This window comes from Myotis daubentonii, chromosome 4 (genome assembly GCF_963259705.1).
Source record: "Myotis daubentonii chromosome 4, mMyoDau2.1, whole genome shotgun sequence".
NCBI classification, from domain to species: Eukaryota; Metazoa; Chordata; class Mammalia; order Chiroptera; family Vespertilionidae; genus Myotis; species Myotis daubentonii.
In genome coordinates this window covers 16,633,933-16,648,297 of record NC_081843.1, presented here as the reverse complement: position 1 = coordinate 16,648,297, position 14,365 = coordinate 16,633,933, and the positions used below count along the sequence as shown (strand labels likewise).

Sequence of the window (14,365 nt, the reverse complement as noted above, 5' to 3'; positions counted from 1 at the left end):
CCAATTGATGTGGCTCTTTCACATCTATGTTTCTCCTCTCTCCCCCTCCCTCCCACTCTCTCTAAAATCAATGGGAGAAATATCCACCAGTGGGGATTAACAGCAAAAAGTGTCAGGTTTGATTCCTGGTCAGGGCACATACCCAGATTTTGGGTTTAAGCCTCGGCTGGGGCGTGTGCAGAAGACAGCCGGTGGATGTTTCTCTCACATTTGTTTTTTTATCTCTCTCCCTTCCTCTAAAATCAATATTTTAATAAAAGTCTATTAAAAATATATGGATGCCCAGCTTCTCTTGGAAAGCACAAGCTATGGCAGCACTGGGTCTGAATTCCTGCATTAACCCCCTACCCTGCCTTGGGGAGCTGAAGAGTGGCTGTCCCCTTTACTGGTAAACAGGGCAGCCAGTCTCCACTCCCTACTATCTCCTGGGCACTGAAGCTGCAGGTCAGGGCCCCCTTTGTTTCTTTTTTGTGTGTTAATCCTCACTGAAGGATATTTTCCCACTGATTTGGAAGAGAGGGAAGGAGGAGGGGGGAGAGCGAAAAACATCGATGTGAAAGACACATTGGTTGGTTGCTTCCCCCATGTGCCCCGACCGGGGCCGGGGATCAAACCTGCAACCCAGGTACGTGCCCTTGACCAGGAATCGAACCCGCGAGCCTTTGGCTCTGACCGGTGATCCACACTGGCCAGGGCTCACTTTGTTTCTTTATGTAAAGTTCCTTGACTGGGCCATGTGTTTGACCCGTCACAAGGATCATGTCAAATAAGCAGAACTGGTTAAAAGATACAAAGTTCAGGTTTCACAGTGTTTATTAACAAGAGTGCCACATGCCTCCCACAAAAGCTGTGACAGCTGATATGACAGTATTCAGTGAAGGGCTCCGATTTTACAGAACGAAGTAAAGGGCAGGGACAGTCCTGGGGAGCAGGCTTGTGGGATTGGAGAGATTCTTATACACTGAGGGGGGTTTTCATGACAGGGAAGTAACGTTGCACTCAAGTCCACCAGAGCCCAAAGGCCTGAGGAGGAGGATGGCTCAGGTGGGAAAACAAACCAGAACAGAGGCCTGCAGGGGGGGATGGAGACAAGGTTCAGTGCCCAAGCTGGCCTCACCCCCATGTGACCCTGCCTTCCCTCATCCATCCTAACATCTCAGCAAATGCTCAACACCCATCTACCTTTGCCCCCCCTCTCAATCTCCAAAGGCTTGGGGCCTAGAGATCATTTTTTTTAATGCCTCATCTCATGCTCCAGCCCCAACTCAGGCTGCAAAGTTGTCTGGTGACAAATGCCTCAGGAGCCAACTGTGGGAATAAGCCCAATCCAAGCCTTGAGTGGGACTTGATGCTAGATTTGCACCGGCACCTTCCTACATCTGCGGGAAGGACCCTCGTAAGCAATGATGGTATTGTTAGCAAGAAAACCCCCGTTTCTCTTTCAAAATTTTTCTCTAGACTTCTTTCAAAAAACAGGACATGAGTGGGACTCCGCTGACTTCTATAGGAGATAAACTAAGCTGTCAGGAGCTGCTCCGCCTAGCTTCCTGCTGCTGTACCCGGGTCTGGATCATGAAGGGACCCATGCTGAGAGTCCACAGCAGACACTCAGTAAAACTGCTTGAATGAATGACAAGCATCTAAACCTGGCAGGAGGTCACTGCTAAGCTCCTTCTTTGCCCATCAAGTCTTTCCCATCCTCTTCACCCAGCCCAGCCAGTGTGCTCCAACTGCTCAGCTCAGAGCCCAGGGGCTGGTGGGAGAGATGTGCGCGGGACCCACTCCAGCTGTGCAGCATTGGGGCTTTTGTGAGACAGTCTCTGCTGGGAGCCCAGACTATCAAACTACAATGAGCAAAAATTTTCACACACACACACACACACACACACACACACAACACACACACACACACACACTTAATATTCCTCTAAACATAATGGGGGAGAACTAAATCTAGCAAGGGAGACAGTGATGTAGGAGGCTATACTGCACATCTCTCATGGCACAGGCTCCCCCAAAAGAAGCTACCCACCAAATTCTAGGACATTCATTCAAATCAGCACGTTGTTCCATGGCAAGCTCCCTGCTCCAGGACCTGGGCTTGAGAAGGTTAGTTTTTGTCAGAGCACACACACCCTTCAGTGTGCATGTGCCCGCAGGCAGGCGTGACTGGGTCAGAAAGGCCAGCAGGAGTGTGGCGCAGCTGGATCTGCTGAGAACACCATATAGCCCCTGCGAAGCCGCCTGCAGAAAGCTGCTGGAACGCTTTCAAAAAAGAAGTAACCACAATGTAGGTTTTAAATATCTTTTTGCAGTAGATAATCTTTTACATTGATACAGAATCATTTTACATTCGTAGATCAGACACTAATAGATGCTTTATTTTAGTAAATTATGAAGGGAAGCTATTCAGAAGTGTTCTCCATTAGCCTGTCTTACCACAACGGGAAGGTCTGGAAACGGAATCTACACATCCTAGAAGCTGAGGCTGAGGAAACTGTTTTGCTCTGGCTGGATGGTGGAGAGCCTTCACCTGCTTAGACTGTGCTTTCCTTTTCTGAACAAACATTTACACAGGAAAAGACAATGCTTCTTAGCATTAAATAATTGAAACACACTTCTGCAAACATGTGTCAACAGTGTAAGTGATGAGAACCAAGCTGTAACGGGCAGTGGGGTAAGGCTCTGGGATAAGGAGACCATTAGCTAGGCTGTGGCCAGGGATGGCTGTGGTCCAGCAGAAGGGCAGGCTCCACTCACACCTGGCTTCAAACAACAGAACTCAACAGTCATGGACAAGAGGCCACCCCAGTGGGGTGGGAGGACTATCCATCCTGACAAAGATCACAGCCCACGTCAGGAACAGTATCTCCAGGGACCCTCTGTGTGGGACTCCCCAGGACCCAAGGCCCTCACGTTCCAGCTGCTTGGTACCCTTGGGAATTAAAACAAATTCCAAGAAGAGCAAGGGCTACGTCTACTGAGGGGGGCTTGCAGGGCCCTAGTTCCTGGAAAAGACAACCTGTCAGGAAAGACTCATTCCAGAACCTCCCAGAGGTTTGATGAGAGGGAAATTAATCACTTCACAACTTGGTGCGGCTTCAGGCTTCATTTTAAAGCTGTAAGCATAGCCTTTAATTCTTTACTAAGATTTCCACCACATTTGATTCCAAATTAGAGTTTTGGCTCTGCAGGATGTATCCAGATGTCTTACTCTGTCTGAGCCAGAAGAGGCTGAGTTACACCCATGGAACAAAAACTTCTACCAGCCCTCAGGCATGCCATGCCTTACTGCCCAGGGGCTGTCCACCATCACCATTCTGTGGAGAGGCGTGTTGTCACATGATTTTGCTATTGCCAAGGCGGTCCAGAGGGCCTCTGTAGGCAAGGCTCGGTGCTGCAGTTCTGGAATCCTCCTGCTTCCAAGGTGCCCTGGCCATGAGGAGGAGCCGCTGCTCCCAGCCTAGTTTCCAGTGGACCGTTTTCCTGAGCCAAGACACAAATGGTTACAGTTTACTGGCACTGCAAGGACAGAAAACTCCTGTGGGTGAGCTTCTATCATCCCTGGGAAGGAGCTATGCCAGGAGCTGCAGCCATCAGGAACCCACACAAGTATAAAGTTGGTCCCAAGAACCCAGTTAGCAAGCACAACTCCTGGCAGCCCCTGGAGGTTACATGGTGCCCTGCATCCCCAGGAAGAACAGGTGTTATGAAACAGGCAGGGAGTTGGGGAGATCTGAGTTCTAAGCCTGGCTCTGCTATGACTCACCCTCTGTGACTGTGGGCAACAGATTCCCACCACTGTGGGATGCAGCCCCCTAGGAGCTGGTGGAGGGAGGGCTGAGAGGCAGCCCCCAGTGCAGCCTCCCCCTATGTCTGCTTCAGCCCTGCACTGCCACTGACTCTGCCACATTACCTAATGCAGGTGTCTCCATGGGCCAAGAAGCTTGGTCCAAGGGGAGCCAGATACACCATGCCTGAGCCTGGTACCTCTTCCAACTCTGGGGGCATCGGGGGGCATGAGGGGCATGAAATTGGTTAAAGTAAGGGAAAACAAGGATTAGTTAACAGAGAAAAACAAAGGGGAGAAACCTCAAGGGTTTTCCTACCTCGGCTAGGTATCAGGAGGTAAACATTTTCTTAAGTTTGGAAAGGAATCCCTCCTTGTCCTCCCCAGCCTCAGGCCTAGCCTTGCCTCCTGCGGAGCTATCCATGGTGCTGCCACCTGGGCACAAACAGCAGAAAAAACTGGGGTCAAGGGCGCACACCTCCAGGCGTCCCATCCCAGGCCCCGCCTACCCCCACCTGGTCACCCAATAGCTCAACAATCAGGAAGCCACCAACAGGAGAGGGGGCAGCTCCCAGGTTGGCCAAGGCTGTCTTGCCTTTTCAGATGCCTGAAGCAAACAGGCGCTTCAGTGTATCCCAACTGCTACCTGAGTCACTGGCCCGGAGGAGGGAAATAAAAACAGCCAGACAATCACCAGATATCTCCATCTTAACAACTGTAACAAAAAATATAACCCAGTGCCAGATGCCTTCCTGGCCAGGCCACAAAGTTTCAACATTAGTTCATTTAATCCTAAGGGATAACCTTACAGGTAAATTTCAGAGGGAAAAACAAAAACAAAAAAACGGGTCACAGAGAGATGGTTTGCGTAAGATCACACAGTAAATGGGAGTTCAAACCTAAGCTGTCGACTCCAAAGCCTAGGTTTTAACCACCATGCCACTGACTCTAAGAAAGTGAAGAGCAATGTCAAGACTAACCGACCAGCTTCCATACTCCTCACTTGCACACGTCTCTGGGATACTCAGGGAAGGATTCCCTGCCTTTCAGAATCCCAGGACATAGCACTTATCTGTAACAACAGGGGTGGAGGACCCTGTATGTTACTGGGCAAGATCTCCCATCTGGGACATCTAACCCTAAATGCTCCAGAAAAAGGGAGATTGCTCCCTGTTTCTTTAGGGCCCAAGCTGAGACTAACGGGAGTAACTCTGTTGTACAAATGCATAATTTTAAAGATCTACCAACCACTAGGTAGGGAGGGCAAAGTTTTGTTATGAGTTAGATTACAGACCTGTACTCAACATTTTAAAGTGTGGGGCAGGTTTTTAACATGCTAGGAGATGTACGCTAAGCACAATGCACAACAGAAGAAAAAAAGGTCATGGTCCCCAAGATCACAGTCTAAGACCCTTTCCTCAATGAGAGGCCCAGGACAACAGGCCCCCAGCAGAAGTGGGACAAGGTTGTCCTAGGTCCAGCCCCTGGGCAGTCCTTTGGACTGGCATGCTCTCACAGCTCAGGAAATGTCCTCAGAAACAGCAGTGGCCCTGAATAAGGACCTGCTAACAGGGGTCTGAGCAATCACCAAAGCCCAGGCAGCAGGGTGACTTCTGATTCCTAGGGCTCCCCAGCTGAGGACCTGGCACTGCAAAACTGGCACAGCAAGCCCCTGTGAGAGGCACCCACTGCCATGTGTGCCCTCCCTCAGTCTTTCACATCCCCTTTTCTTACACAGAGACTTAACAAAAAGGATTCTCCTAACACAAAGGGATCCAGGAATCAGAAATGTCCCATTACTCCTGGCTTCCTAGAGCAAGGGATAGCAAGAGTATTGGATTTCACTATGCCCTGGGTAAGGAGATGGCAAACCTTCATGTGTGTGTGTGTTTGAGAGTTTACATGTGTCACAGATTTACCACTGATGGAGCTTTTAACATGTGCCATGTACCATGTTAAATGCTTACCTATGTGATCTCATTTAATCATGTAGAACCCTATGAAGTAAGTCCTACTATTATCCCAATTTACAGATGAGGAAACTAAGGCTCAGAGAGGTGAAGTAATTTGCCTACTAAGGCTTCACTGCTAATAATGGCAGAGATGGGTCCTGAACCTTCTGACACCAGAACCCAAGCTCTTTACTAGTTATAATGAGGCACAAAAACATTCAGTGACTGCTGACACTTCCTCCCCAACTCTGCTCTCCTCATCACCCCATGGCAGGTTGTGAAGTAGTTGTGCCCCATGGCCACGGAGGTATTGAGCCATGGTGGCCGGTCTGGGAGAGCCAGAACAAGCACCTGGTTAGCTGGTTAATAATTCACAACAGGTGCTCTCCCCACAGGGAGCATACCCACACCTTTCCTTTTCCCTTCCCCTCTACTCCCCACCAGGGCATTACCATTACCTTCCCCACTCCCAAGCTCCTAGAGCCCTTCTTTTGCCTCTATAACTTATTTCCTCAGCCCATTTCTTCTACAGAGTTCTTCTTCCATCTTTGTAGTTTTATAAATAAACTAGAGGCCCAATGCACGATTTTTGTGCCTTGGCCCTCACAACCCCGGCTTTGTCCAGAAAGTCATCCGGATGGTCGTTCTGCTGTTCGGTCTAATTAGCATATTAGCTCTTTATTATATAGGACTAGAGGCCCAGTGCATGAAACTAGTGAGGGGGGGTGGTCCCTCAGCCCAGCCTGCACCTCTCGCAGTCCTGAACCCCTCAGGGGTGTCCACCTGCCCAATCTGGGATCGGGCCTAAGCTGGCAGTCAGACATCCCTCTCACAGTCCAGGACCCCTTGCTCCTTACTGCCCACCTTCTCACTGCTCCTTACCGGCTGACTCGCTGCTCCTTAGCACTTCTGCCACTGCGCTTGCCAGCCGTGAGCCTGGCTTTTGACTGAGCGGCACTCCCACTGTGGGAGCACACTGACCACCAGGAGGACAGCTCCTGCGTTGAGCATCTGACTCTTGGTGGTCAGTGCACATCATAGCAACCGGTCGTTCTGCCAGCCATTCCACCGTTCGGTCAATTTGCATATTAGGGTTTTATTATATAGGATGTTCTCTTACCAAAAAATAATAACAATAATAATAATAATTCACACACACACAAAAACAGACACACACCCAGAAATTCTCACTCCATACTACCAGGAACACAGTCTTACCTCTCTTTCTATTTTAAATCTAGCTAAAAGGGGAATGGGTTCCTTCAGAAGTATTTACTGAACAGGACATCAAAAGGATTTAAGTACTGAACTTAAAATTCTAATCCAAAAATTAGGAATAAACTGTGAGCCTCTGCACATAGATGACAAAGTCTATAAATACATGGCTCTTCTCTCTCTCTCTCTCTCTCTCCCCCCCCCACCCCCCTCTCTTTCTCTCGTGTGTGTGTGTGTGTGTGTGTGTGTGTGTGTGTGTGTGTGTGTGTATGTGTGTCCTGATTTCTCTGAAGACAAGCCTGGGGTAGAAGCTACGTGTCCTGGGCACCCAGGTGTCTTCTGTTCTCATTACAAGATACAAATACAAGTGCTGTACTATGTACAAAGCTGCTTTCAATAAAACTGGCACCTGAATTTTGCACTTTATAATAAATAGGAAATGCCCCATTGTGGAAGTCCACCCCAGCCAAATAAGCATTTCTAGCCTGCACTTTCAGAAGGTGGGCCTGCTCAGTCTACCACAGACAGAGATCAAATCCAATGCCAAAGAATTCCTCTATTAGACCATGCATGGCTTTCCTTAGAAGGGTTGTTTTCTCTCTCTTCCTCAGAGTGTTTCCCAGCCAATGGTTAGGAAAATAAATTCAAAACAACTTAGCTAACATTTACCATGAACCAGCCTTGGGCCAGGTACAGTGCAAAGTGCTGGGGGTTCAAAGATGAAAAAAACACTGTAGTTACTATAGGAAGAGATTCCAAGTCAGAACTATATGATGGCTGTTCACAGGTGAAGCCAGGGGAAGAATAACCAGGTAATATTCATTCTATGAATCTGTACTACCCTTCTGGATCAAACTCCTATTGTTATAAGAAAGGTCTAGCTGACAGCCGTGGGCAAACTACGGCCCGCGGGCCGAATCCGGCCCGTTTGAAATGAATAAAACTAAAAAAAAAAAAAAGACCGTACCCTTTTATGTAATGACGTTTACTTTGAATTTATATTAGTTCACACAAACACTCCATCCATGCTTTTGTTCCGGCCCTCCGGTCCAGTTTAAGAACCCATTGGACCCTCAAGTCAAAAAGTTTGCCCGCCCCTGGTCTAGCATGTATTTGGGGGTTCAATGCTTGTCCCATCTTCCCCATTTGTACTGTAGCTGGATGAGGGCAGAGATCCTGTCTCTGTGCATTACTTCCTAGCACACAGGAAATGCTAAATGAACATCTGTTTGAAGAAACAGGGGCCAACAGTACTCCAGGATCTGACTTCTAGGGACGGGACCCACCCCACAGGTGGAGGTACAGGTCTACACTCACAGCCTGACTCCCTGCGCCATCTACACACACAACCTGAGCTAGCAGAGTGCCTCTCATTCTACTAATGTATCTTTTCCCTCACCTGCCTCTGCCCTGTGTAACGGGGGTTTATAGTCAATAATATCAACCACATCAGAGAATAGAACATGCAGGAATTCTCAAATAATTAGCTCAGGAATAACACACAGCTAAATGTACATGTGTGTATTATCAGAAGAATTAATGATGGTCCAGAAACAATGAGCCACATTGTGTCTATAACTAAAAAAGTCACAAAGTAATCTGAAAGTGTCCCAATATCCTGTGTCTTTTTGCTTAAGCGCTAAGAGTCCCTAAGTACACTATAAGTCTTTGTGGTTCAGACTGGGAAAGAAGCTAGGGACAGCCATTAAGGTTTTCAGCAGCTGCATTAGGGAACAAAAATAAACAAAGGATGCTAAACCCACCAAAAACTTTAGGTCAATTTCCTATGTAATTGTGTCTATTTCAAATGCCTTCCAGGTACTCTTTCCCATAATGAAAGCAAAGACACTCAGGAATCAATCTGTATCTACAATAACTCTCCTGGGTCTCTAATGACTCTAACTCACATGTACTTAAAGGCTATTGAAAAAAGTCCATTTTATCCTAAGAACTACTGATAACTGAACACAACTGCTTCTAGTATGACTTCAGTTAATACCTTTTGTTAAATGCTTGAAATAAAAGAGATTGAGGCTCTACTCAAATAAACAGGAACCACTATTAGTGAAGATGCCAGGAAATGGGAATTATATGTACTGTCATATTTTTCTACGGGGACTACAAAAGTAACTTTCTTCCCAGTGTAAATGGAAGCTTAACTACACCCAGATAGCAGACGGATAGTGCATTCCTTGAAGCCAATTCTAAGATTCTTTTTTTTTAAAGAATAGTTTATTGATTTTTTTTAAAGAGAGAAAGAGAGAAGAGAGAAACTCGATGTGAGAACGTAACAGCAATAGGCTGCCTCATGCATTCCCCCAACCAGGGGATCAAATCTGCAACCTGAGCATGTGCCCTGACCAGGAATTGAACCAGCAACCCTTTGGTACACAGGACCACACCCAACCACCTAAGCAAGCCACACTGGCCAGGCCCAATTCTAAGATTCTTTTTTTTTTTTTTTAATTAACATATTTTTATTGATTTTAGAGAGGAAGGAGAGGGAGAGAGAGAAAGATCAATGATCAGAGAGAATCACTGATCGGCAGTCTCCTGCACACCCCCTTCTGGGGACTGAGCTCCTAACCTGGGCATGTCCCAACCAGGAAATCGAACTATGACCTTCTGGTTCATAGGTTGACACTGAACCACTGAGCCACACCGGCTGGGCCAATTCTAAGATTCTTAAATGCCATTTATGTCCCAGCCAGGTAGCTCAGTTGTCCTGATAGGCCAAGGTTGTGGGTTTGATATGAATCAGGGTGCATAAAAAAATCAACCAATGAATGCATAAATAAGTGGAACAAAAAATTGATGTTTCTCTTTCTCTCCCTTCTTCTCTCTCCCAAATCAATCAATCAATCAAAAATAAATTTTTAAAAATTTATGCCCGGGAGCCAAATTTCCTATTGGAATACAACTCTGAAATCACAATGGGAATAGAAAAGTTATATAATTTGGCATACGCATTTCATTCTATAAACAACTTTTCAGAAGTGCATCCAATGCATATATTAAAAGTTAATCTAGCCCTAACCGGTTTGGCTCAGTGGATAGAGCATCGGCCTGCAGACTGAAGGGTCCCAGGTTCGATTCCAGTCAAGGACATGTACCTTGGTTGTGGGTGCATCCCCAGTAGGGGGTGTGCTGGAGGCAGCTGATCGATGTTTCTCTCTCATCGATGTTTCTAACTCTCTATCCCTCTCCCTCCTCTCTGTAAAAAATCAATAAAATATATATTAAAAAAAAAAAGTTAATCTATACTCAGTAAAACTGTCAATAAAAAAAATAAACTTAAAAATAAATCCCCACCCAAGGATATATATATATATATATATTTTTTTTATTCTAGAGAGGAAGGGAAACATGAATGTGAAAGTGAAACATCAATCTGTTGCCTCCCACATGCGCCCTGACTGGGGATTGAACCCACAACCTGGGTATATGCCCAGACCGGGAATCGAACCCAAGACCTTTCTGTACATGGAACAATACTCTAATCACTGAGCTACACCAACCAGGGTAATATAAATCTTAAAGGAAGAACTGGCAAAGTACTGTATCAAACACACAAGAAGCTCCCAATAAATTCTGGCTGAATAAGACAAGAGGGAATTAGCTATCAGGACAAGGAACCATAAAAATAGTGAGGGTTCTAAGAACACTCAGAAGCTAACTATGATCAACTCTCAATTTAAATGGTCAGAAAGGGGTTTTAAAAAGCAACAACAGGCCCGACCAGTGTGATATAGTGATTAAACATCAACCTATGAACCAGGAGGTCACCATTCAATTCCCAGTCAGGGCACATGCCTGTGTTGTGAGCTCGATCCCCAGTAGGGGGCGTGCAGGAGGCAGTCGATCGATGATTCTCATCATTGATGTTTCTCTTTCTCCCTCTACCTTCCTCTCTGAAATCAATAAAAACATTAAAAAAAAAAAGCAACAACTGGTGACTACTAATACCCAACATTCTAATATAGTGTACAAGGCCCATGTGCTTGTGCAGGGCTTAGCTCAAGAAACCCCAAGTTCTGGGTGGGTGCAGAGAGGAGGGCAGGCGAGAGCTGTCTGCAGAACAAATCTCACATGCTATGCGATTATGGTAACATTTGGGATTCAGAAAGGAGAAGCTGGAAGTGTACATTAAAATTACACGGAATAACTATTCCCACTGTTTCCACTTCTTTTTTGTTCAAGGGTATAACAAGAAAATAAGGAAAAAATATACATATGTATCACACCATTTAAAACAAGTATCTCATCCATGCTTGGTTAAGCCACGGGATTTGTGGTCACTACTTTTTCACAGAGGACTTGGTCTCCTGGACTCAACAGGAGTTCAGCAAAGTCCATGCAAAGGCTGCTCCTGCTGGGACACCCCTCCCTGCTGGGTGGAGTGGGAAGTGAATCCAAGACCAAGCCCTCTACTTCACTGGGAAACCGACCCTCTGCCCCCGTCACCTGCTCTGAATGACCATATACAGTACTAATCTACTACTCTTCAAGTTCTGAAAACACAAGAGGTCCAGACAGAAACAAAATGATGCAACAAGGACGAAACATGTTTACAGCTGAAGCCAATTACACTCTCAGTACAGCCTGTCCTGACGGGAGCAGACGTCCAACCAACAGAGAACCAGCATCTCCACAATACAGCAACCCCCTCCCATGGGAAAAGGGCTGTGGTCACCGTTTCCCATCTCCAGAGCTTCTGCCTGAAAGCATTTGGTATCAAATATCACTAATATTTAACTATACTCTGTAGACAGAGCGTGACATTTGAGCTCAGGGTAAATAAGGCATCTGTTCATTGCCAGAGGAATTCAAAGTTAGACCTGCTGGGAATAGGCAGATTTGAAGCCACGTGACGACGGTTTTTATTGATGTGGAAGATGTTATCAAACACTCTGCAATCTTGGTGAAGCGTTCTGGGTCAGGAATGCATAAAGCCTACCATCCCTCTTCTTAAGCTGTTACAAGGAACTCTATGTGGTGATGTGCCCAAGGTCACAAGGCAAGTGGCAGAACCAAGGATAGAACTCAGAAGAGCAGCTCTCTGACACACCAGGCTGCAATCAGGCAGGAAGCCATCCAGTACTCTAACACAGAGGAAGGAGGAGCAGCTGTGCTCTGGAGCACAGTTACACTTGGCTGCTCTGAGCCCTCAGCTCCCCTCTTTCTTCTGTGCTCTCTGGAGGCCCCATGAAGATCCCCAAGTGGAAACAACATGCTTCAAAGGGACTGAGGATGCACATGTGCCGTCGTGCCACCTTACCGGTGCTTGTGCTGGTGATGCCATTCACTGTCCCCTCCACGTCAGTCTCATCCTCAGCATAGCTCAGGATCAGGTTGTGTTGCCGGCTTGTCAGTCTCCTGTGGAGCAAGTACAGTCAGTGTCAAGTGTTTCCTCTGGGCAGCTCTTTGAAGGATGAGACCTAGGCTAGTGTAGGAAATGTGGGACCCCCAACCCAGACAGAATGTACAGCCTGACCTGAAGAACCACATCACATCCTCAAAGCTTCTGTAAAAAAAATCTCCTAAAATACCCTAAGTGTTTCAAACAACTGCCTCTATGGCTGTACTAAACAGTTTACTGGGGCGGGCCAAGGAGCTTTAGTAAGCGCGCGTGCGTGCGTGCGTGCTTGCCTGCGTGTGTGTGTAGGGAATTAAAAGGAGTGCTGGCAACTTAGTTCTCCCCAACAGAGTCAGCATGCCTGTTCTGGATGCCCACAGCATTCTGCTTGGATCTTTCTTCCAGAGGATGTGGGCATCCTGTGCCATGATCTGGTTATACATCTGTTTCTCCCACCAGAATGTGAACACCCTGAGAGCAATAATAATAAAAGCAACAGCAGCAATAGCTAAGCATTCCCTATGTATTATTTATTTAATTCTCCAACTCAAGGAGGTCAACCTTTTTCATTATGTCCACCTTGCAGATGGAAAACCTGGGCAGGACACACTGACTTAAAGAAGTAGCCTGCCCAAGCCCCAGCACTGTGGTGGTGCTAAACCACCACACTGTCACACTCAGCATAGGACCTGGCACGCAAAAGGCCCTCAAATGGCCCTTGCTTGATGGTGAAAGTGTGCAGGGATCCCGCAGGCCTTGCCATGGCTAAGTGGGCGCTTACTTTGGAACTCTTATCTTGATGTGAATGTAGTGATCTCCGTAGCCATAACTGTTAATCCGAGGGATGCCTTTCCCACTCATCCGAATCTTCTGGTCTGCCTGGACCCCAGGGGGGATCTACAAGGAAAAGAAGCCTGTGGTTTTCCTCGCTCCAGTTGCCCACTTGGGTTTCTAGACAGAGCCCACCACCAACAACATGAAAACTGGCTAAGCTGGGGTCCACCCTGAGCAGAGCCAGTAATAAGGATATAGGGGCAGGTGACCGGGGAGGTGAGCCAAGGGAGGGAGCACGGAGAGCCAGACCTCAAGAGGCAAAGCCAATACAGAAGTGTACTACCGAAGCTGCTCCCTGGCTCAGCAAAGGAGGGAATGGGACTTCAGAACCGCTGTCCCTGGTGATGACACCATCAGGCCCAGAGTTTGTGACCCAAACTCAAGGAATGGCCAGACATTCCTCCTGTCTCCCCCATTTCCATTTCCCCTGAATCCCTGACATGTTGGTTGTTTACAGGTTCTAGCCACTTGTCAGCCATTTTCCATTTCAAGATAAAAAAAAAAAAAAAAAAAAGGAAGCAATGAAGTAGGAGGGTGGTGAAGACAATTTTGCCCCTTACCGTCACGCTGATTGTCTCGTACAGGCCTTGGGCTCTGGCTGTACCCCCAAGAAGAGCCTGAGCTATGGAAATAAAGAGGTCAGAGTGGATGTCTGCGCCGTCCCTCCGAAACACGGGGCTTTTCTCCACCTAGGGTCAAACACAGGACATGGGCATTATACACAGAGGCCTTCTGGAAACAACATCAGCCTGTGTCAGCAGCCCGAGCCCAGGGCCTAAGATGCGCTACACTGCCTCTATGCTTGGGGTGTAGCATGAGGAGGAGAGCATACTCACCAAAGAGAAGCACTATACCAAGTTACACAGATTCATTTCTATACTATAATGCCAGAGTGCCTAGATTTCCTCAGGCTCAGATCAAGCCATTCAAGTATGAACAGAAATAAAGTAAAACTGGCTTATTGAACATTAAAAAAAATCTTACTTTACTAGAAAGTAAAGAGGAACACAGACTAATAAATCCATAAAGGCAAAAATGGTTTTCCAAATGGTCATTTGGCACAAACTACCTTTAAGACAGCTGTCAACACTAGAATTATTTTGATTTCATAAGTACTGTTTTTGGGTGTGTAAAATTTAAAATACTTTTACTGATTTCAGAGAGAAAGGGAGAGGGAGAGAAAGATAGAAACACCAATGATGAGAGAATCATTGATTA

The 14,365-nt window shown here is 46.8% G+C and overlaps 1 protein-coding gene across 2 annotated transcripts in view; it reads right to left on the bottom strand.

Annotated features, from left to right (window-relative positions):
* Positions 1 to 791: 791 nt before the first annotated feature.
* DNAJA3 (DnaJ heat shock protein family (Hsp40) member A3) overlaps positions 792 to 14,365 on the bottom strand; it is a 34,684-nt gene continuing 21,110 nt past the window's right edge. The window contains exons 8-12 of one of the 2 annotated variants that reach the window (XM_059692972.1): positions 13,708 to 13,836; positions 13,095 to 13,210; positions 12,236 to 12,333; positions 4,110 to 4,225; positions 792 to 3,486 (exon numbers count right to left, since the gene is read on the bottom strand). In XM_059692972.1, coding sequence (XP_059548955.1) covers positions 4,122 to 4,225; positions 12,236 to 12,333; positions 13,095 to 13,210; positions 13,708 to 13,836 — 447 coding nt within the window. In that variant the 3' untranslated portion in view covers positions 792 to 3,486; positions 4,110 to 4,121. The remainder of the gene's footprint in view (positions 3,487 to 4,109; positions 4,226 to 12,235; positions 12,334 to 13,094; positions 13,211 to 13,707; positions 13,837 to 14,365) is intronic. The other variant, XM_059692973.1, reaches the window with a different exon arrangement.